The 25,195-nt window shown below is 42.0% G+C and overlaps 1 protein-coding gene across 1 annotated transcript in view; it reads left to right on the forward strand.

Annotated features, from left to right (window-relative positions):
• Window positions 1–25,195, forward strand: part of NUP93 (nucleoporin 93) — a 114,640-nt gene that overhangs the window by 5,472 nt on the left and 83,973 nt on the right. The window contains exon 2 of the mRNA XM_049864619.1: window positions 16,197–16,393. Within this exon, the coding sequence (XP_049720576.1) occupies window positions 16,215–16,393 (179 nt within the window). The 5' untranslated portion in view covers window positions 16,197–16,214. The remainder of the gene's footprint in view (window positions 1–16,196; window positions 16,394–25,195) is intronic.

Raw genomic sequence — 25,195 nt, forward strand, 5'->3', positions numbered from 1 at the left:
CCATTAGAGAAATGCAAATTAAAACTACGATGAGATTCCATCTCACACCAACAAGGCTGGCATTAATCCAAAAAACACAAAATAATAAATGTTGGAGAGGCTGCGGAGAGATTGGAACTCTCATACACTGCTGGTGGGAATGTAAAATGGTACAACCACTTTGGAAATCTATCTGGCGTTATCTTAAACAGTTAGAAATAGAACTACCATACAACCCAGAAATCCCACTCCTAGGAATATACCCTAGAGATACAAGAGCCTTCATACAAACAGATATATGCACACCCATGTTTATTGCAGCTCTGTTTACAATAGCAAAAAGTTGGAAGCAACCAAGGTATCCATCAACGGATGAATGGGTAAATAAATTGTGGTATATTCAAACAATGGAATACTACGCATCGATAAAGAACAGTGACGAATCTGTGAAACATTTCATAACATGGAGGAACCTGGAAGGCATTATGCTGAGCGAAATTAGTCAGAGGCAAAAGGACAAATTTTGTATAAGACCACTATTATAAGATCTTGAGAAATAGTAAACCTGAGAAGAACACATACTTTTGTGGTTACGAGGGGGGGAGGGAGGGAGGGTGGGAGAGGGTTTTTTATTGATTAATCAGTAGATAAGAACTGCTTTAGGTGAAGGGAAAGACAACACTCAATACATGGAAGGTCAGCTCAATTGGACTGGACCAAAAGCAAAGAAGTTTCCGGGATAAAATGAATGCTTCACAGGTCAGCGGAGCAAGCGCGGGGGTCTGGGGAACATGGTTTGTGGGGACTTCTAAGCCAATTGGCAAAATAATTCTATTATGAAATCATTCTGCACCCCACTTTGAAATGTGGTGTCTGGGGTCTTAAATGCTAACAAGCGGCCATCTAAGATGCAGCAATTGGTCTCAACCCACCTGGAGCAAAGGAAAATGAAGAACACCAAGGCCACACGACAACTAAGAGCCCAAGAGACAGAAAGGGCCACATGAACCAGAGACCTACATCATCCTGAGACCAGAAGAACTAGTTGGTGCCCGGCCACAATCGATGACTGCCCTGACAGGGAGCACAGCAGAGGACCCCTGAGGGAGCAGGAGATCAGTGGGATGCAGACCCCAAATTCTCATAAAAAGACCAAACTTAATGGTCTGACTGAGACTGGAGGAATCCCGGCGGCCATGCTCCCCAGACCTTCTGTTGACACAGGACAGGAACCATCCCCGAAGACAACTCATCAGACATGAAAGGGACTGGTCAGCGGGTGGGAGAGAGACGCTGATGAAGAGTGAGCTAATTATATCAGGTGGACACTTGAGATTGTGTTGGCAACTCTTGTCTGGAGGGGGGATGGGAGGATAGAGAGAGAGGGAAGCAGGCAAAATTGTCAAGAAAGGAGAGACTGAAAGGGCTGACTCAAGAGGGGGAGAGTAAGTGGGAGTAGGGAGTGAGATGTATGTAAACTTATATGTGACAGACTGATTGGATTTGTAAACGTTCACTTGAAGTTTACTAAAAGTTATTAAAAAAAAAAAAAGAATATTTCAAGATGTGTCCTGAAGTACAACACTTTCAGTGATAGGATAATATCCATACGCCTGCAAGGAAGACCAGTTAATACAACCTGTTATTCAAAATTGCACACCAACTGCTAATACTAAAGATGAAGAAATTGAAGATTTTTACCAACTTTTGCAGTCTGAAAATGATCAAACATGCAGTCGAGATGCATTGATAATTACTGATGATTGGAATGCAAAGATGGAAATAAAGAAGGATCGGTAGTTGGAAAATATGGCTTTGGTGATAGAAATGACAGTGGAAATGTCATGATAGAATTTTGCGAGACTAATGACCTATTCATTGCAAATACTTTTTTCAGCAATATAAATGGGCAACTATACACGTAGACCTTCGCCAGATGGACTACACAGGAATTAAATTAACATCTGTGGAAAGGGAGGGGTGATGGAGAAATTCAGTACCATCAGTCGGAACAAGGCCAGAGGCTGACTGCAGAATAGACCATCAGTTGCTCATATGCAAGTTCATATTGAAGCTGAAGAAAATTAGAACGAGCCCATGAGGGCCAAAGTATGACCTTGGGTATATCCCCCCTGAATTTAGAAATCATCTCAAGAGTAGATTTGATGTGCTGAACACTAGTGACGGAAGACCAGATGAGTTTTGGGATGACATCCAGGACTTCAGGCATGAAGAAAGCAAAAGGTCATTAAAAAGATAGGGAAGAAAGAAAAGACCAAAATGGATGTCAGGAAGACTCTGAAACTTGCTCTTGAACCTAGAGTAGCTAAAGTGAAAGGAAAAAATGATGAAGTAAAGGAGCTGGACTATATGAAGAAGAAGGGGCATCAGGATCAGAGGAGGGCTCCTTAGCAGTCTGTACAGATGACGAAACCTGCCTTGCTGAAAGTGAAGAGGTCTTGAAGCACGTACTGCTGCAGATAAAGACTACAGCCTTCAGTATGGATTACACCTCAACATAAAGAAAACAAAAATCATCACAACTGGATCAGTAAGCAACATCATGATAAACAGAAAAAAGATTGAAGTCGTCAAGGATTTCATTTTACATCGATCCACAATCAACACCCATGAAAGCAGCAGTCAAGAAATAAAAAGACGCATTACATTGGGCAGATCTGCTGCAAAAGACCTCTTTAAAGTGTTAAAAAGCAAAGATGTCGCCTTGAGAACTAAGGTGCGCCTGACCCAAGCCATGGTGTCTTCAGTTGCCTCATATGGACGCGAAAGCTGGACAATAAATAAGACTGAAGAAGAATCAATGCTTTTGAGTTGTGATGTTGGCGAAGAATATTGAATATACCATGAACCGCCAAAAGAATGAACAAATCTGTCTTGGAAGAAGTACAGCCAGAATGCTCCTTAGAAACAGGGATGACATGACTTTGTCTCACCTACTTTGGACATGTCCTGGAGAAGGACATCATGCTTGGTAAAGTGGAGGGTCAGCAAAAAAGAGGCAGACTCAATGAGATAGATTGACACGGTGGCTACAACAGTGGACTCAAACAGCAACGATTGTGATGTTGGCACAGGACCAGGCAGTGTTTCATTCTGTTGTACGTAGGGTCGCTATGAGTCGAAACCTTCTCGATGACACCTAACAACAACATATGATGCCTGATCTCTGCTCGTTGCTCGTTGAAGGTGAAATAATACAAGTGCTCAGAGAGTGATATTTTATATATCAGGAAAGCTGATACTACGTATTCCTTAGTACAAACCCTGAGTCATTGAGGGCAATAATACTACATCATCCAGGTCTTTAATCCCTCCTCTGTCTTAGTTAATTTAGTTCTTTGTCTTTTCTCGAAGTCTACTTTCTGAATAATGACTAGGTGTAACTTTCTTTTCTTAGTCTCACAGAGCTATAAAAAATTATCCAACAACAAATTTTATACCTTCTTTTCCTCCCTCTTCGGGAGGCATTTGAAACAATAGATGTCTGTCAAGAAATACTTTTCTTTTCGGTTATTGTAATTGACAGCTGACAGATACAGTGAAAAGGAATGCTTTTGTCATCTCACCATAGCTTCTGTGTTCAGAAGAGAGGAGAGCAGCACCAGTTTTAACCTTTTGATACCTTGAGTGAGATGTTTCTCAGTAATCTTGGGTATTGAATGCTGGGGAAACCCTCGTGGCGTAGTGGTTAAGTGCTATGGCTGCTAACCAAGAGGTCAGCAGTTCAAATCCACCATCTGCTCCTTGGAAACTCTATGGGGCAGTTCCACTCTGTTGTATGCGGTCGCTATGAGTCGGAATCAACTCGGCGGTGGTGGGTTTGGTTTTTTGGTTATTGAATGCTGAACAGTGTTCTTTAGCTTTAATCCTATTACAGCCTAATTAATAAGAAGATTTGAGGACAGAGTTTCCACTTGAAATTAAATGCTTAATTTTTAATGATACCTTCATTATAGAAATTTGGATTTATCACAAAAACCGTACTTGATAGTGGGGATTATAACATACATTTTAAAAATTTAACTGTCTTCCAGAAGTTCTTACCAAATGATATGAAGTTATGATTAAACAAGTTAGAATTTAGGATCAAATATTTACTGGAAGGTTTTTTTGAAACAGAGATGTTTATAATTTAAATGATAAATTGTTGCCAAATCGGCAACCTTGGAAAAAAGCAAAAATAGCGTTTTACAATGATATAAATCAGCAGAGTTTGTAAAACAGTTCCTCTGTATCATCAACCTTTTGAAGTAGGTAGGGATTGTCATCTCCTTTTTATAGGTGGGGATATCGAGATGGACAGATTCAAATTTATCCTGGGAATAAATTGATCTACCTTCCGCTCATCAGTGAACAATCTAGACTCAAACCTGGTGTTTGGGCTCAAAGTCCAGTTTTGTCCTATTTTGCCATTCTGTTTAAAACATTTTTGGAAAGGACTTAATTCGCTATCATAGTACAACTTTAAAAAAAATAAAGGAAGAACAGTGTTAGTTACACATTTTGAAGAAAAACGTATAAAGCGCAGTACCAGCCATTTCCTCTACCGTTTATAAGGTTTTCCCCTCTGACAACATCCAAAAAAATACAGCAGGACCAACTGTGCATTTGCTAGGTTACAGGATCTTTGTAGTTGAAAGAGATATTTGGGAATGTCACAAAATTAGAATCCCACAGTTAGTGGTAATAAGTATTGTTTGATTATATTAGAATTCTACAGGGAAAGTGATTGGTGTTATCTCCCTTGGAAACAGAGTGAATTGAGAGAGATTCCTTTAACACTGAGGAAAAGACAGATGGCCTTGTCCTTATCCTTTCTTCTCTCTCTCAGCCCTTTGTGTTTCTTGGGTAACTGGGCTGTTTGGATTGTGGGTGATAAGGAGAAGGGAAAAGCACATGGGTTTAATATGTTGTGTTGTACTTGAAAAGGGCAGTGAATCTCCTTTAGCATCCAATGCAGCGTGTTAGGTCAAAAGAACATTTATAGGACAGATTTCATCATTTACAAAACAGATTTCTTCCTCCAAATAGACTTTCCAAACAAACAGCTTAAGGAGGGAAGGGGAATGAATGGTGGCAGGCCTCTGTGTCACCCATTTAATCTTTATAACAATGTTTTCACTGCTGAAACCTAGAAAGGATAGCTTTGCCAGAGGCACGTAGCTAGTAAGTGCTGAACCGGGATTTACTTACCAGGTCTAGCTGAGATACCCTAGGCCAGGGGTTGGCAGACTACAACCGGTGGGCCACATAAGCTAAGAACGGTTTTAACATTTTTAAATGGTTGGAAAACAAAAAAATTCATGACATATGAAAATTACATGAAATTCACGTTTTAGTGTCTGTAATTAAGGTTTTATTTCAGCACAGCCTTGCTCATTTGTTTATGTATTACTTAGGACTGCTTTCAAGTTAGAGTGTCAGAGTCGAGTAGTTGTGAGGTATGAAACTCTTTTGCGGTGGGTGGTTTGGCCCTTTGGTCCTGGTTCTGCATGTGGAACCACACCTGAGGCCAATGAGTGAGGGTTGCCCTAAGAGGGATCACCTGGGGGCCGTTGCTGACTAAGCCTCAGGAGACACGATGAGGCCCGATTGCTTGTCCATATGGCATGCTACTGGGCTTTGGGGTATAAAAATGGCTGGCTGGCAGAAGGAACTCCTGGCCTCCTCAGCTATGGTGCTAGGGTGGAGCACATTTAGCATAAATTTTCAGCCTACCTAATTAGACCTGCCTGGGCAGGGGTAAGGAGCCCTGGAGGCCCAGTGGTTAAAGCAATCAACTGCTAACTGAAAGGTTGGCAGTTTGAAACCACCAGCGGCTGTCTGGGAGAAAGATGTGGCAGTCTGCTTCCGTAGACATTTACAGCCCTGGAAACCCTGTGATGTCACTGTGAGTCTGAATCAACTTGACGGCAATGGGTTTGGTTTTTTGGTTTTGAGCTAGGGCTAGATCAGCTGAAAGAAGCCTCTTAAGTCTGTTACCCACAGCACAAAGTGGGGTGTGCGTGGAAGAGTCGCCACCTCTGTGTAGACATCCTTCTTGAGTTGGGGGGATGCTCAAATGGATCCACATTTGTTCTGATGTGCTGCCTCTTATTGTAAGTAATAAAAGCAATTTTCCATGTGCCAGTGCTTTGGAGCATCTATCTACAGACCAATCAATATAGATGGTGATTGGTGCCCTATTTCTAATGGCTTTCTTTCTAATTAGAAATTTGGGGATGCCCTTTATCGCCACTCTTATTCAACATTGTGCTGGAGGTCTTAGCCAGAGCAATTAAGCTAGATAAAGAAATAAAGGGCATCCAGATTGGCAAGGAAGAAGTAAAAGTATCTCTGTTTGCAGATAACATGATCTTATACACAGAAAACCTGAAGGAATCCTCAAGAAAACTACTGAAACTAATAGAAGAGTTCAGCAGAGTATCGGGATACAAGATAAACATACAAAAATCAGTTGGATTCCTCTACAACAACGAAAAGAACATCAAAGAGGAAATCACCAAATCAATACCATTTACAGTAGCTCCCAAGAAGATAAAATATTTAGGAATAAATCTTACCAGAAATGTAAAAGACCTATACAAAGAAAACTACAAAACACTTCCGCAAGAAACCAAAAGAGACCTACATAAGTGGAAAAACATACCATGCTCATGGATAGGAAGACTTAACATTATAAAAATGTCTGTTCCACCAAAAGCGATCTGTAGATTTAATGCAATTCTGATCCAAATTCCAACGACATTTTTTAATGAGATGGAGAAACAAATCACCAACTTCATAAGGAAGGGCGAGAGGCCCCAGATAAGTAATAGCATTACTAAAAAAGAAGAACAAAGTGGGAGACCTCACTGTACCTGATTTTAGAACCTATTATACCACCACAGTAGTCAAAACAGCCTGGTACTGGTACAACAACAGATACATAGACCAATGGAACAGAATTGAGAATCCAGACATAAATCCATCCACATATGAGTAGTTGATATTTGACAAAGGCCCCAAGGCAGTTAAATGGGGAAAAGACAGTCTTTTTAACAAATGGTGCTGGCATAGCTGGATATCCATCTGCAAAAAAATGAAACAAGACCCATACCTCACTCCATGCACAAAAATGATCTCAAAATGGATCAAAGAGCGAAATATAAAATCTAAAATGATAAAGATCATGGAAGAAAAAATAGGGACAATGTTAGGAGCTCTAATACATGACATAAACAGTATGCAAAACATAATTAAGAATGCAGAAGAAAAACTAGATAACTGGGAACTCCTAAAAATCAAACCCCTATGCTCATCCAAAGACTTCACCAAAGGAGTAAAAAGACCACCTACAGACTGGGAAAAAGTTTTTAGCTATGACATTTCTGATCAGCGTCTGATCTCTAAAATCTACATGATACTGCAAAAACTCAACTGTAAAAAGACAAGTAGCCCAATTAAAAAATGGGCAAAAGATATGAATAGACACTTCACTAAAGAAGACATTCAGGTACCTAACAGATACATGAGGAAATGTTCACGATCATTAGCCATTAGAGAAATGCAGATCAAAACTACAATGAGATCTTCTCTCACTCCAGCAAGGCTGGCATTAATCCAAAAAAACACAAAATAATAAATGTTGGAGAGGTTGTGGAGAGATTGGAATACTTATACACTGCTGTTGGGAATGTAAAATGGTACAACCACTTCAGAAATCGATTTGGCACTTCCTTAAAAAGCTAGAGATAGAACTACCATACGATCCTGCAGTCCCACTCCTTGGAATATATCCTAGAGAACAGGTATATGCACACCCATGTTCATTGCAGCTCTGTTTACAATAGCAAAAAGATGGAAGCAACCAAGGTGCCCATCAACAGATGAATGGATAAATAAATAATGGTATATTCACAGCAGTGGAATACTACACATCGATAAAGAACAGTGAGGAATCTGTGAAACATTTCATAACATGGAGGAACCTGGAAGGCATTATGCTGAATGAAATTAGTTGCAAAAGGGCAAATATTGTATAAGACCACTATTATAAGAACTCGAGAAATAGTTTAAACAGAGAAGAAAATATTCTTTGATGGTTACGGGTCGGGGGGAGGTGGGAGAGGGGTATTCACTAATTAGATAGTAGACAAGAACTACTTTAGGTGACAGGAAAGAACACACAATACAGGCGAGGCCAGCACAACTGGACTAAACCGAAAGCAAAAAAGTTTCCTGAATACACTGAATACTTTGAAGGCCAGCGTAGCAGGGGTGGGGGTTTGGGGACCATGGTTTCAGGGGACATCTAGGTCAATTGGCATAGTAAAATCTATTAAGAAAACATTCTGCATCCCACTTTGGAGAGTGGCGTCTGGGGTCTTAAATGCTAGCAAATGGCCATCTAAGATGCATTAATTGGTCTCAACCTACCTGGAGCAAAGGAGAATGAAGAACACCAAGGACACAAGGTAATTATGAGTCCAAGAGACAGGGCCACGTAAACCAGAGACTACATCATCCTGAGACCAGAAGAGCTAGATGGTGCCTGGCTACAACCGATGACTGCCCTGACAGGGAACACAGCAGAGAACCCCTGATGGAGCAGGAGAGCAGTGGGATGCAGACCCCAGATTCTCATAAAAAGACCAGACGTAATGGTCTGACTGAGACTAGAAGGACCCCGGTGGTCATGGCCCCGGACCTTCTGTTGGCCCAGGACAGGAACCATTTCCAAAGCCAACTCTTCAGGCAGGGATTGGACTGGACAATGGGTTGGAGAGGGATGCTGGTGAGGAATGACGTTCTTGGATCAGGTGGACACTTGTGACTACATTGGCATCTCCTGCCTGGAGGGGAGATGAGAGGGTAGGGGGGTTAGATGCTGGTGAAATGGACACGGAAAGAGAGAGTGGAGGGAGGGACGGGGCTGTCTCATTAGGGGAAGAGCAATTGAGAGTATGTAGCAAGGTGTTTGTAAGTTTCTGTGTGAGAGACTGAGTTTATTTGTAAACTTTCACTTAAAGCACAATAAAAAAAAATTCAGGACAATCTGTGTGTATTGCACAGTAATTGAGTTGTGACAGAGACTGGCCTGCAAAGCCTAAAATATATTTTTTTAATATAATTTTATTTATTTTGTTTTTGTTGAGAATATATACAGCAAAACACAACAGTTCTACATTTTCTACGTGTGCTATTATTTAGTGACATTGATTACATTCTTTGAGTTGTGTAACTGTCCTCACCCACCTTTTCTGAGTTGTTGCTTTCCCCTTAGTATAAATTCACTGCCCTCTAAAGTTCCTATCTAGTCTTTCAAGTTGCTGTTGTCAATGTGATCCCATATAGGTAGTTCTTAAAAGAGCCTAATGCTCAAGGCAGACATTTTTTTTTTTACTAATTAAGCTAAACTGATGTTTGGTTTTAAGACGACTTCAGGGCATATTTTTGGTTTAAGGTTTCAAGATTATCTTGGGGCAGTAGTTTCAGGGGTTCATCCAAGCTTCATGGCCCCAGGAAGTCTGGAGTCCATAAAATTTTGAAATTCTGTTTTGCATTTTCTCCCTTTTGATCATGATTCTTCTATAGAATCTTTGATCAAAATATTCAGTAATGGTAGCCAGGCACCATCTAAAATATTTATTATCTGGTCTTTTATAGAAAAAGTTTGAAGGCCCCTGCCCTGGGCTACCAGCCTGAAGACTAGAAACTAAGAGTTTTGTAGACAGGTCTAGCGTTGATGGCTATGAGGCTCTTTTGTGTTTTCTCTCAGTTTTGAGGCTCTGAAGACTCTAACTTTCTGGAGTATGTCCTGGAAGCATTAATATAAGCTTAAGTTAAGGGAACTAGTAAGTAACAGCCATTACTGCGATGACCCATCCGAAATAGTTTTAGAGTACTCAGTGATGCCCCAGCTTTGGAGTCCTTAAAGCCCTGGGAAGGTGAAAAGACTTATTCTGCTTGTGGCTGATGTTTTAAAAGTAAAAAAAAAAAAAAAAAAAATCCTATTGAACTAATAATTAAGGCCAGAAAACAGATGTGTAGACATTTTAATATAATGAGCATGACTAAGAAACCAAGATTCAGACCACCTGCAGAATCCTGGAGGGGCCATTCTTTGAGAATACTGATTTAGAGTGTTTTTAGAAGTGCACAGCAGTTTGAATATTTAAGTATCCACTCTTTCCTGGCTTGATTAAATATTGAACATGGTTATAATGAGAATGTGGAAATGACCATATTTTTCATAATTAAGACTCACATGTTAATAGCAAGTGAACTGAAATTATCTGATGCATTTTTGCTCTGACTTTGTGTTTAGTTCATCTTACCTTATATGCAATTTAGGGTTTTTTTTTTTTTTTTCTCATTTAAGAATGTTGGTGGGCTCCGAACAGGGAATTTTTTTTTTTTTTTTTTAACACCGAATGACAGGTGAATGCAGACCAGTGTGCAGTAACAGAAGTCTAGGCAAACCGAAAAAACCAAACCTGTTGCTGTCAAGTACATTCCAACTCATAGCAACCCTGTAGGACAGAGTAAAATTGCCCTGTAGGTTTTCCAAGGAACAGCTGGTGGATTTGAACTGCCGACCTTTTGGTTAGCTGCTGTAGCTCTTTACTATGCCACCAGGATTTCCAAAGTCTGGTCAGTCCTTGGTTTTAACTGTAATACTCTGGGCTTTAATTTTTTCCTCCAGTTAATCCGCTCAGCGTTCTCTCAGTGTAGTGAAAAGATTCAGACCATGGGAACTTCCCACTAAGAGCATTCTTCATTTTTAGCATAGTGGGGTGTCCTACTGCAGCCTCTGAAGAGCAGTGGGTCATTGTCCTTTCTTTTTTGGGGGGACTTTTTTAATCAAAGTATGGTACACAGTCAGAAAAGTGTACACATCCTAAGTCCAGCTGAGTGACTTTACTTGAAGTGAACACCCTGCTAACTGGCAATTAGATCAAGAAATGGAAAATTACCAGCCCCAGAAGCCTTCCTCATGCCCCATCTGTCACTACCCTCCCCCTGCAAGAATAACCAACATCCCCCTGCCTCCAACAGCAATAAGCTTGTCCTTCATTCTAAAGTGTTCAGTTGCCTGGGGTTGAAGAGGTCTGTGGCGGCTCAGTAGGACTTCTGCCAAGTAGCACAGGAGAGCAGTTTGTCGCTCAGAGCCCTGGGATCCTGTGATGAGCTCTGAAGCACCTGTCAGCGTTTCCAAAGGCCTCTTAAACGATGCTCAGAGTCGTGCCTGAGAGCAGGGAGCCCTAGCGCTGTGAGTGGTCTGTCTTCCTGTCCAGCCTGTTTTGTTGCTTAGGCTGGTCTGTATCCCACTTCTGTGGGTTCTTCCTAACTCCCTGCTCCATAGCACCCCAGTCTTTGCAGGTGTCCTGGCCAGATTTTCTCACCACAAAGCCTTGACTTCACTTCCCGCCGCCCCCCCGCCCCCGCCCCCGCCCGGTCATTTGAGTTCTCTCTATTGGACAAAACTAATCAGGTTATTTTCATATTTAGTTTTCAGTATTTTGAGTCAAAACTTGAGTCAGTGGTTTAAACCCTGTATTTTATGGCTAAATTGGTATTTGGTGAAGGAGATAAAAATTATCCTTAACATTTATGAAATCAGCCATAAATTGAAAATTGCGATGAGATGGAATGATGACTACAGACAAAATATAGGTTTAGAAACTTTAATAAAACCTTTTTGTAAAATTGATTTCCATTGCTGGAGTTATTTTATATATTATGCAAGTCAGATCTAGTTTTTTCCCAAATATGGTATTACAAGTATGTCACCTCTCTTGTTCTCTAAGGCAGACATGGAAAAAGCTTATTTATGTTCCTATCTGGAGTTATATAGCAAAAATTCTTTCTATATGTAGCCATTTATTCTTTTGGTTGGCAGTTCCGTTCTGCCCGAAAACTTGGCTATTGCTTCTAAAATACCGCTGGTTTTTGTCTGGGTGTTTAGAGGGAAAGCACTAGCCCCGATCCAGAGTGATCTGAGTGCATGCCATTTATACTGTCACTGTCTTATGCTGTGTGGCCTCAGAAATGTTATCAGTTGGTAGTCAGAAGGGAATGTTTTTGCTCTGGTCTGCTTGCCAATGTGTGCCAGTTTGGCAGGGGAGTGCAGGAAGCCTTTGTGAGGAAAGACACTCAACAAACGGAGGGTCTCCCCTTCATTCAACAAGTGAGTACCTGCTGTGTGCTTACTCTTCTAGGAGCTTAGGGTATATCAGCGAACAAAATCCCTGTCCTTGTGCAGCTTACTCTCTGGCAGGGGAGGCAGACAATAAAGGGGGTAGGAGAAGTGCTGTAGGTGGGTGCTGTTACACTTTATATAGCGTGTTCTAGGTTGACCTCAAAGGCTATGGAACAGTTGAGCAGAAACATAAGAGAGATAGGGAATCAGCCATGAGCATATCGGGGAATAAGGGTTCGAGGTGGGGGAAACAGCAGCCACAAAGGCTCTAGGGCAGGAATGTGCCTGACCCATTGGGACTAGCAAAGAGGTTCCAGGGTGGCTGGTGCCCGGGGAAGGAGGAGGTATGGGACTGGAGATGAATCTGAGAGGTAAGAGGGTGGGGTCGATTCTGTAGGGCTTTACTTTGTCTAAGAGGTTTTAGCAGAGGAGGGAGTGATCTGACTGACTGTGAAAGAATCACTGGTTGCTAGAATGAGAATAGACTTGGGGAGCCAACGGTCAAAGCAGGAGGCCAGGGAGGAGGCTGCTTGTTGGAGTCCAAGGGAGAGGTGACAGTGGCTTGGATGGGCATAGGTGGACTGGTGGAGATAGTGGGAAGAGGTAGATTGTGGAAGCATTTTGAAGGTAGATTTGAAAAACTTTATTGGTTTATTGGATATGGGGTATGAGTTATAGAGGCCTAAGCAACCACATGATGGAGCCTATACATACAAGTTGGGATCTACTGCGTTGACTGATGGCAACTAACAACAACTATACACTAAAACGAAGGAGTAGCTTCTGTAGAGGAACGGTCCGAGCTCAGTTCTGGACATACTAAGTTTAAGATGTGTAGCGATGCGGTCTTCATTTACCATGGCTAAAATTGTTCTGCATAGTTAACCTTAAAAAATCTTATTAACTGGACCGTAGTAAAATAAATCGTGGCTTTATTTTGCATTTATTACCTATACTCAGTTCCATCACCCTAAATCTTTGTATGGGCTGGTCATTTGAGGATTTGAACATTTCCTTTATATGAATTTGTATGATACAGGAGTGAAATATTTGGTGTCTTTCTTTTTTCCTATTTTTCTTCCTTTCTTGTTTTTTCAACTTAGCAAAGTTTTGTTTCATTCAGTTCTTTTTATTCAGAGAGTTCCAAAGTTTTCCTTGTGGGGAAAAAAAAAAGTATTCTTTTCCTTGATTATTAGACAAATTGTTTTTATCTTAGAGTTAAAAAAAAAAAAAAATGGAGGTAAGAGCCTATGTATTGGTTTTCTTTTCTTCCTCCTGGTGAGTGACCATGTTTCCGGTAGTTAGTAGGGTGTCATTGATCCTGTAAGTTTCTGAGGAAAAACGTTTCTCTACCAGGCATAGACATACTCTTGTGTTTCTTTCTTCTGTCCCTGAGAATACCTTCCCAGTTCTGTCATCCTTGTTTTCTCACAAGTACGTAGAGATCACCAGCTACAGCCTGATTGTGTTGGTACAAAAAATTACAATGATTATCTGTAAACTTTAGGAGAAGAGTTATTGTGTATATGAATTTTTGTCCAGAGAGTAAAGGCAGCTTGGAACATCATAAAGAATTTCCAAAGTGTTCTTGGTGTTTACTCCATTTGGGCTATTTTTCTTTTAACCTTGTGCCTTTGCCTTTCAAGATAACATCCTTTAATGCTCATTTTTTAAAGTCCTTATTCTCTTGCCGTGGATTTATGGTGGTAACGGTGCCCTTTTAACATTAACCTGTGCTTCATAGCTGAAATACAACTATATATTACCTTAACATGATGACTACAATTCTAGACAATTCACAAACGCAATAGAAGTCATCTGTGAAAATGGCGTGGCATCATCAGGCCTCCTGTAACTTTACGAAGGGGGAAAATCATCATCAACATCAGCCCAGGGCTGATTCCTGTGAAGTGGAGGTCAGATGTACCTCCTTTTCCAAACTTTTTACCAATTCTGACATCAACCATCCCTCCCATGGCACTTTCTACTTCTCTGCTGGGTTTGATAATTTGTTGCAGTGGCCACACAGAACTCACAGACCACACTCACAGTTACAGGGTTTATTAGGGAAGTAACAGGTTACAACTGAGGATCAGGATCAACAGGCTACAACTTGGGATCAGGAGCAGGAAGCGTGTAGGCAAGGTCTCCCTTCTTCAGTGTAGGACAGCTCTCTCAGCTCCTCTTGGCTCCCTGAGGGCAGGCCCCTCTCTCAGCCCTTGGCCGTTGGCTTATCTCCGGTCTGGCCTCAGCCCTTCTCTGGCAAGTGTTACAAAGCTCTTTAGCTCTGCTAATAAGTGCCCAGAGGCACCCCACTTGACTATTAAGCTTCAGCCCGATAGTGCTCAGCTCTCTCGCTCCATGGGTCGGCACATCCAACTGTAGCCACCTTGCTCTGTGGGCCAGGAAGCCCACCATGCCGTCTCACACTGGTCTCCTGGTTCTGCTGCCACCATTTCTCTACCACTGCTTCTTGCCATCTCCTGCTGTCTCTGGTGTTACATCCCTCTGTGTCTCCTGGGTCTAGGAGGTTCTCAGTACTGGGACCCTGGGTCCAGAGGGCACACTCCACTCCTGGCCCTTCTTTCTTGATGGTAGTGAGGTCCCGTTCTTGCTTCTGGGATTGACTCCCTTTAAGCCTAGCAGAATGGCAAAACTTACCAATTCCCTTGTTAGGGTTCCGTACACCTTATTTGCATGGTTCCACCCCTGAAGTGTTCCATGCACCTTATTTGCGTTATCAACAGTGCTGTCCAGCCCCCTTCGTGGTCCACAAGCACATTATTTGCATAGTCCCACCCAGTATTTTATAGGAGCCACAAGACCACGTGTGGCTAGAAGGGCCATATTAAGTAATTTACTGTGCTGCACCATGTGTTTAAAACAAAGGAAGAAAAGTATAATGAACAAGGATGGCCACTTAAAGAATTTTGTTCTTTTTTCAATAAATATTTTTGCTCTCAACCTGTTAGCAGTGTAAAATTTTCTTACAATGGTGATACTTTTTAATTTTCTGTGTAATTTAAGTAGTGGTAGGAGTTAAACTGTTCTCTTGGTCAAGAACCTATATATAGATTCATAAGTGTATAATATGTTTTTAAATATCAACACTGTTCATAGCTCTTTTTTTTGTGATCAGTTGTTGGAGAAACGGGTAGTCGTCTAGGAATATTCATGATCTGAAAACCAGCTGCTATTTATATTAGTATAATTAGTAGTAGTTATGATATTACGGCTAACGGCATTAGTAGTAGGTGTAGTAACAGTTAACTCTAATATCTTGAATGTCATCTGTAACAAGCCAACGTGGATCTCTGCCCTCAGTACCTGGTAAGCCAAAGAAAGCGTGAATGGAGACCAGAATGTGAAAAAAAAGGAGTGTCTTCTGTGTTAGCGAAGGAGCAGCTGTGTGAGAATAACATGGCTTAGTCAGAGGACCTGTGTTCTTCTGGTCTCATTCAGCCTCATTGCCGCAGAGTATTCTGGGCACATATCGAGCTTCTGTGGACTGGAGTTATTTTCTCTGTCTACTCAGAAACCTCACAGAGTTGCTATGAGAATCATATGAGATAAAGGCCTTCAGTTGCCCAGCACCCTGGGTAGTGGTGTTTTCCTAAGACAATGGACGAGTAGGAGGTATGGGTGGTAGTTCTTTAAGCCTCACAGATGTTGCTGCCATACCTTTCGTTTCCATGTCTGCTTTGGGTCTGCGGAAGGGGGCAGGAATTATGATCTGTGGCTTAATATCTCTGCATTTGTTCTGGTTGCAGAAATCAATCTTACAGCTGTCAGTATGCACAGAAATGATGTTGCTTCTTCATACTCTGACTCATTTTCTCTATCAGCCCTGTCTCAGGGTATGTTCAGGAACAAATCCTGCTTATTGATGAGCTGTCTCCTTGATCTGTTTTCAAAAAGTCCTAGTGTTTTGTTAAGCTTTGAGCAGATTCAGGCAGTGCTTGAATGTGTCTTTCCCTCTATTTAGATCTCTTCTTTTTTTTCCCCCCACCAGCTAGGACCTGTATTTCCGATGGATACTGAGGGGTTTGGTGAGCTCCTTCAGCAAGCCGAACAGCTTGCCGCCGAGACCGAGGGCATCTCAGAGCTTCCCCATGTGGAACGGAACTTACAGGAAATCCAGCAGGCGGGCGAGCGCCTGCGTTCCCGTACCCTCACACGCACATCCCAGGAGACAGCAGATGTCAAGGCGTGAGTACTGGTGGGGAGGCAGCATTGGTACTGCGTGGCTTGGGGCAGGATCTGGTCCTTCTTTCCTGCCTTGAATTTGGATGCAGCCTGTAAGTGACAGACACATACCACATTCTCAGCAGCGCAGGGAGGTTTTGTATACAGCTCAGCAGCCTTGCTTTGTCTCCTTGCCTCTTGGGTTTGCTAGCCGTGTCTGCCTAACCAAGCCGTGAGCCCTGGTCACAGGCAGAGGTGATTGGGGTGGGAGAGGACAGGGGAGCTTCATCACTCAGAACATGGGAACAGTGGTTCCTGCTTGGGCTTGCCAACTGTTAGGTCTTAAGTGACTCCCCTAAGTATGTCAGTAAATGTGGGCCTCACAGATAAGTGTTACCTTCAAAGACAGCACTCAGCGATGAGCCAAGTTTTAAGAGCACTTGGGAGAAATTGATGAGCAGTCAGTGATGAGAAGCCATCCAAGTGAGGAGTGATTCTGCCTGAGTATCGTCAGTGACCCCAGAGGCTGCCTCTAAAAGGCCTTGGAAATAGTGTTTCCTAGTTGATTGTAGATCAGGAAAGTGGGTGAGCCCTGTGAGAGAAAAGTGCTGACTAACCCCACACAGCACCGGCTGGGCTGTGGTTTCCACAAACGTGCGTTTAGAGTCTCTACTTCCCGGGCCTAGACTGTTCATGGGGCTACGACCGTGAATTAGACATGGTCCTCACCCTCAAGGAACTTATAATTTGGGGGACAGAAAAAAAAAATGCTGCTTTCCATAGGAAATTTGATTTACTGATTACTTACTCTGTGTCAGAAACTTGGCTAGCCTTTGCTTAATCCTCACAACCACACTGTGACATTGAGAGTGCAATCCCCCTATCATAGTTGAGAAACAAAGACCCAGAGAGGGAAGTGACTCACTCAGATCACGTAGCTATAGTGAGTAGCGAGCCAGGATTTAAACCTACCGAGGCTGTCTCCAGAGGGCATGCTTCTGTCCCTGATGGAAAGGCCTTGGAGGAAGCTGTTTGTTGTGCCCTCAGTGTTTCTGGAAAGTCACTGAGCTACTGTTCAGGAGATGCAGGAAGCTGTCACTCATCTCCTCAGGCTTCATTCCTTGAACTTGTGAAAGACCGAAGTGCTGGCATTAGTGTGGAAAGTCTGTTTTAAGCATTTAACAAACACCACAGGAGTGAGCATAAGGGCTACGTTCCTTTTCCAACTAATCTTGAGAGCTCCGTTTTGGCTGTTCTCTGGAGTCGGTAGGAAGGTTGTGGAAATTCTTCTGTAGGCCTCCCCAAAATGTCATTTTTTAAAATACCAGTTCATTGGTTTTATTGGCATTGGTAAAGGCAAGTCAGAGGAACCATAGCAGGGAAATTTTTTTTTTAATTGTTTTTGTTGAATATACACTGTAGAACATACCCCAATTCAACAGTTTCTACACGTACGATTCAGTGACATTGATAATATTCTTTGAGTTCTGTAACCATTCTTACCCTCCTTTTCTGAGTTGTTCCTCCCCCAATGAGCATAAACTCACTGCCCCTTAAGTTTCCTGTCTTTTGAGTTGCTGTTGTCAGTTTGATCCTGTATAGACAGTTCTGAAAAGAGCTTAGTGGTCAAGGCAGACATTGTTTACTAGTTAAGCTAAACTATTATTGTTTGGTTTTAAGAAGACTTCGGGAGATATTTTTGGTTTAAGGTTTAAAGATTCTCTCAGGGCAATAGTTTTAGGGGTTCGTCTGGCCTCCAAGGCTCCAGAAAATCTGGAGTCCATGAGAATTTGGGTTTCTGTTCTCCTGGTAGGATTTTTAACTATTGAGCCATGCAGCTAAGTGCAGCCAACTGCTCCGCCACGCTGTCCCCAAAACCTCACCCCACTTTAAGACATTGCTGCTCATTTGCCCTGCCTACAGGCTCCTCAGCTGCCGCCCCCAGCTTGCCTGCAGCTGCCCCTGGTCTAGAGCATGCTGGCTCTGTGCTCCTCTGTAAGGATGTTGCTGGAGCCCAAGGACGGAGATGCCAGCTGAATTGCTGTAGTTATAATTTAATTGCATCAGCTTTACAGCCTATTAAGAGCTAAAAGGGAAAATGTTTTCTTGGTAATAATTATCAGTCATGCTCTCTTTCTTGTAAATTTCCATTCTTCCTCATCTCTTTCTACCTTAAAGTCATTCTTTTAGGGAGGAGGAAGTTGGAACTTCAAATGAATGGGTATAGGTGGGGCAGGTGCTTAAAAAGAACCCAAATGGTTGATAGGCAGAGACATAAACTGAGATGTGAATATTTCAGTACAGCATGAGGGCAGAAGAGAGAACTGAGTAGGAAAAACATTTCTTACATGAAATAAGTTCGAAGGAGCTTAAAGATTTTAGTTAACGTTATATCGTAGATCTAAGATTGAATTGTGCTGAATACATTCGTTTAAATACACTTTGTTAGATTTTTCTTTTTAAGGAACAGATATTATAGTTTTTTTGTTTGTGTTTGATCTTTTTAAAATTGTTACATTTTTCCACATGTAAAGAACAGAACACATAACATATATGAAAGTGCAAATCAGGGGTTGGCAGATTACGGCTGATGGGCCAAATGCAGCCCACTGCCTGTTTTATTGGAACACAGCCACACTTACGTACATATTGTCTGTGGCGCCTTTCGTGCTACAGTAGTGGAGTTGAGTAGCTGTAACAGAGACTACTCTGTTACTGTCTGTACTATCTGGCCTGTTGTAGAAAAAGTTTGCACAATGAATGAGTCCCCATGTACACATTGCACAGTTAAGATGTGGAATATTATCAGGAGTTGTGAAGCCCTCCCTGGGTGCCCATCATCGATTACATCCCCCCTCTTCCCATCAGAGATGCCTCACTGGATGTTTCTAATCCATTGAGAAGCCAAACAGCCTACAGATGTACAAAGAAAAAGCTAGCAGTCACGCTCCTTAACTTTATCCTCCAAGGTAACCAGTGTTATTAATTTGCTCATTCTTTCAAATTTTTCTCCTTGTTCATGCAAAGCATATACGGACATTATTTGCTCAAAGTCATACAGCAAATTATAACTTTCTTTGTCATACTGTTACTATGGTTAGGTGCTGTCGAGTTGGTCTTCTACTTAAAGTGATCCCATGTGGCAGAGTCGGACTGCTCCGTAGCCTTTTCTAGGCTGTAATCTTTACCCGAGCAGATCGCCAGGTTTTTCTCCTGCTGAATCACAGAGTGGTTTTGAACCACCCACCTTTTGGTTAGCAGCTGAGCACTTAACCATTGCACCACCAGGGTTTCTTATTCTATGACTGTTGTTTTCAGGTGCCGTCAAGTCGATTCCGACTCGTAGCATACAACAGAACGAAATGCTGCCCGGTCCTGCACCATCCTCACGATCGTTGCTATGTTTGACCACAGTGTTGCAGCCACTGTGTCATTTCATCTCATTGAGGGTCTTTCTCTTTCACTGACCCTCTAATTTACCAAGCATCATGTCCTCCGGGGACTGGTCCCTCCTGATAACATGTCTAAAGGACTTGAGATGAAGTCTTGCCATCCTTGCCTTTAAGGAGCATTCTGGCTGTACTTCTTCCAAGACAGATTTGTTTGTTTTTCTGGCAGTCCATGGTATACTCAGTATTCTTCTCCAACACTGTAATTCAAAGGCATCAGTTTTTCTTTGATTTTCCATACTCATTATCCAGCTTTTGCATGCATATAAAGTGATTGAAAATACCACAGTTTGGGTCAGGCACACCTTAGTACTCAAAGTGATAGCTTTGCTTTTTTAACACTTGAAAGAGGTGTTTTGCAGCAGGTTTTGCTTGATACAATATGTCTTCTGATTTCTTGACTGCTGCTTCCATGGGCATCCGTCAGAGGTTCAGTGTAAGGCCAGGGGTCACTTGTGGAACAGACCATCAATTGCTCATATGCAAGTTCAGGTTGAAGCTGAAGAAATTAAAACAAGTCCACGAGAGCCAAAGTACAACCTTGAGTATATTCCACCTGAATTTAGAGACTGTCTCAAGGAAGAGTTGCAACACATTGAACACTAATGGCCGAAGACCAGACGAGTTGTGGGATGACATCAAGGACATTCTCCTACTAAACTACCTTTATTAAGCACCTACTGTGTGTCGGGCATGTGGAAGCACTTCACATGCATTATAGAACTTCTTACAATAACCCTGTGAAATAAATGTTACCTCCTTGTTTTAACTGAGGAAGCTCATGTAGCAAGTGACCAAACCAGAGTTTAAGTCCAACTTGGTCAGTAAGAATCTTTCACATTCATATGGGACTTTTCAGTTCCCAAAGATGGTCATAGGCGTTCTTCTAACTGGTCTTCACAAAGCCCAAGAGATGGGGGAAACTCCGTTGAGAGATGGGGGAAGCAGGGATTTTTCTCCACATTTAGCAGAGAAGAAAATGGAAGCTTGGATAAGTAATATATCCAAGATTTTTAGTCAATAAGTGGCAACTAGAACTTGAATCCAGGCCTTCTGGCTTTTTCTTTCTTTTCCCTCTATGTATTGGGGCCTTGGTGGCACAGTGGTTAAGGGGTGCGGCTATTCAACAAAAGGTCAGCGGTTCAGATCCACCAGCCGCTCCTTGGAAACCCTATGGGGCAATTCTACTCTGTCCTATAGAGTCGCTATGAGGCAGAATTGACTTGACAGCAATGGGTTTGGTTTTTGGTTTGGTACGTATTAAGAACAACTTTTGTCTTCCCACTCTCCCAGGACTAGAGTATTTGACTCCAGCCTCTGTGGGTTTCTGCTAAGGGGGGCTTTGTGGTTTATGGGGATTGGGGCTGGTAGAGGGCAGGAACCCTTTGAATTTTTCCACCCTTAGAAGTTGAGAGTTAGATTTCCTGCCTCCTTCATTAGTCTTCCCTCCACCTTCCCCCATCAGGGCGTCTGCATATGAACTATTGCTCTTGGTTGCCGTATAGTCTGTTTCTACTCACCGGGACCCCACGTGACAGAGTAGAACTGTCCCATAGGGTTTTCTAGGATGTAATCTTTACAGAAGCAGATTGCCAGCTCCTTCTCCATGGAGCTGCTAGGTAGATTCAAACTGTCAGCCTTTTGGTTAAGAGCCAGGTGCTTAACTCTTGATCCACCAGGACTCCTTGTATATGTGCTATGCAAGCCATAGCTGTATAATTCCTGCAGGTGCCACCCACTTAAATGACCTTTCTCTTCAAATAATTCTTATAGCTTATGTTTTCATGCCAAGGGTCTCCCCTTTGTTATACATTAAAATCCCCTGGCTCTAGGGCACACTCTTGCACATCACTGGTGGAGATACAGTGCCTGTGATGCAGTATTTGGTAATATCTAATGAAATTTATCCTTGACCCAGCAATCTCACATCCAGGCATCTGTCACAAAGATACACTGGCAAAAATATGAAAAGCCTGATTCATGGCAACCCTATGTAAGTCAGTGTAAAACTGCACTCCATAGGGTTTTCAATGACTGTAATCTTATCAAAGTAGATTACCAGGACTTTCTTCCACAATACCACTGGGTAGCTTTGAACCTCCAACTTTTCAGTTAGCAGCCAAGCACACACTGTACCATGGAGGGGACCAGTGCCCTGATAGTGGCCTCTAAAAAGGATTTCCCAGTAAAACCAACTGGCACTCTTGAGGCAGTTGTCCAATTCCAGGTCTGGGGCAGGAAGTATACAAGATCAGCATGAAATATCTTGTCATACCAGATAGCAAGGAAGTTATCAAGGCCTAATTGAGTCATGTCAAAAGAACTCAGAAACCAAATTGAAAAGGCTTCTACTGGTAAAAGTATGAGATTTGAGCATCAATAGGGATAATATCTGCGGTGAGTTTAAATATATCCTATATGTTTAAACATGAGTTCATAATGATACTAAAACAAAATTCATTGTTCACCTTTGGAGGTTGCTAGAGAGCCAACTCATTATTATTCAGGAGGACCAAATAGTTGATGAAGGAAGTTTTGCTACATAGAAGTATTCTAGTTAATAAAGATTTGCTTTAGCTACTCTTATGTTCAAGAGCAAGTTTCAGAGTCTCTTTTGACATCCATTTTGGTCTTTGTTTTTTTAATGATTTTTTTTTTTTTTTGTCTTCATGTATGATGTCCTTGATGTCATCCCACAGCTTGTCTGGCCCTCGGTCACTAGTGTTCATTGTGTCAAATCTGTTCTTGAGATGGTCTCCAAATTCAGGTTGGATATACTCAAGGTTGTATTTTGGCTCTCATGGACTTCTTTTAATTTTCTTCAGCTTCAACTTGAACTTGCATATGCCCAGTTGATGGTCTGTTCTGCAGTCATCCCTTGGCCTTGTTTTGACTGATGATGTTGAGCTTCCACGCATGTAGTCAGTTTGATTCCTGTGTGTTTTATCCAGCGAAGTCTACATGTAGAGTTGCTGTTTATGCTGTTGAAAAAGGTATTTGCAATGAAGAAGTCATTGGTCTCACAAAATTCTATCATGCAATCTCTGGCGTTTTTATCACCGAGGCCATATTTCCACTACTGATCTTCTTCTTTGTTTCCAGTCACTAGTAATCATCAATGTGTCTTGCTTGCATGTTTGATCAATTTCAGAAGTTTTACTTCAGAAATTGGTAAAAATCTTCAATTTCTTCATCTTTGGCCCTAGTGGTTGGTACGTAAATTTGAATAATAATCGTATTAACTGGCCTTCCTTGTGGGCATACGGATGTTATCCTATCACTGACAGCATTGTACTTCAGGATAGACCTTGAAACATCTTTTTGACAACGAATGTGATGCTGTTCCTCTTCAGTTTGTCATTCCCAGCGTAGGAGGCCCTGTGATTGTCCGATTCACAATGGCCAACACCAGTCCATCACAGCTCACTAATGCCTAGCATATCGATCTTTGTGTATCCCATTTCATTTTTGATTACTTCCAATTTTCCTGAATTTATACTTCTTACATTCTACATTCTGATTATTAATAGATATTTGCAGCTGTTCTCATTTTGAGTTGTGCCACGTTGGCAAACGAAGGACCCGAAAGCTTTACCCCATCCACATCATTAAGGTCAACTATACTTTGAAGAGGCAGTACTTCCCCAGTCAGTTTTTGAGTGCCTTCCAACCTGAGGGGCTTACTTCCAGCACCGTATCAGACAATGTTCTGCCACTATCCATAGGGTTTTCACTGGCCAGTTTTTTAGAAGTAGATAGCCAAGTCCTTCCTCCTAATCTGTCTTAGTCTGGAAGCTCTACTGAAGCTTGTTCACCATGGATGACCCTGCTGATACTTGAAATACTTGTGGCATAGCTTCCAGCATCGCAGCAACATGCAAGCCACCACAGTATGACAAACTGATGAGTGGTAGATGCCATCTCACACACTTCGGACACGTTATCAGGAGAGACCAGTCCCTGGAGAAGGACATCATGCTTGGTAAAGTGAAGGGTCAGCAAAAAAGAGCAAGACCCTCAACGAGATGGATTGACACAGTGGCTGCAACAGTGGGCTCAAGCATAGCAATGATTGTGAGGATGGCGCAAGACCGAGTAGGCAGTGTTTTTGTTCTGTTGTACATGTAGTCACTATGAGTCCAGACCGACTTGACAGCACCTAACAACACAACAACAGTTAATAAAGATAGAGTTTAGAATACCACCATTTTGCAACCCCTGATGAATTAATGGAGCCCTGGTGGTGCAGTGATTAAGCACTCTGCTGCTAACTGAAAGGTCAGCAGTTTGAACCCGCTAGCTGCCCCATGCAAGAAAGATGTGGCAGTCTGCTTCCGTAAAGATTTACAGCCTTGGAAACCCTATGGGTCAGTCCTACTCTGTCCTATAGGGCTGCTATGAGTTGAAATCAACTCGACGGCAATAGGTTAAGGAATTGATAGAACTAAAGCAGTAGTCACTATGAGTCAGAACTGACTCAACAGCAGTGAGTTTTTGATTTGTAAGCAGTGATCACCAGTGTCTGTTAATATTCCAAAAAGAGCGAGAACCAGACATTACATACCTCGCAATGGAAGTATGAAGTAATCTTGCCAAAAATATAAATAAATAAAATAACGTAACCTGAATCTAATCAAACCTTTTGAGCTCACTCTCAATTTACAGGAAATACAGAGGATAGTGGAGTATGTTAAATCACATCATGGGGGTGCACTCAGCAAAGCCTGCTCTGTGGGAAGCTCTACATCCTTGCTACTTAGAGTGTAGTCTTCCATCAACAGCATCAACAGCAACCATGAGTTGTTAAAAAGGGAGAAGCCCAGGCCCCATCTCAGACCCACTGCATCAGAATCTGCGTTTTAACAAGCTTCCTAGGTGATTCGCATGTACATTCAAATTTACTAGCACTGCTCTAATAGGACAAATCATCCAACAATGAGACTGAGGGGCAACTGCCAATGTTAATATGATTAAAGGAGGTTTAGGAGACATGTCCATCATTCACAAGCAGAGACCTTATTTGGATCCCATCCAAACAAACATAAATTAAAAAATTATGGAACAGTTGGGAAATATCTAGGATCTAATAATCTGGGTGGTAGGGAGAGGAAAGTAAATAGGGATATAGATGAAACAGGGTTGGCTGTGTTGTAATTGTTGAAGCTGGGTGATGGATGGGTACAAGGAGGTTTGCTACTTCTAATTTTGCATTTAAAAAAATTTTTTGATAACATATTTTGAATAAGGAGGCTCAATAGGATGGCTATAATCAAAATATACCAAGTGTTGGCAAGGATATGGAAAAAATTGGACCCTTATACATTACTGATGGGAATGTAAAATGGTGTAGCTGTGTTGGAAAACAGGCTGTTCCTCA

Source organism: Elephas maximus, chromosome 21 (genome assembly GCF_024166365.1).
Source record: "Elephas maximus indicus isolate mEleMax1 chromosome 21, mEleMax1 primary haplotype, whole genome shotgun sequence".
Classification (NCBI taxonomy): domain Eukaryota; kingdom Metazoa; phylum Chordata; class Mammalia; order Proboscidea; family Elephantidae; genus Elephas; species Elephas maximus.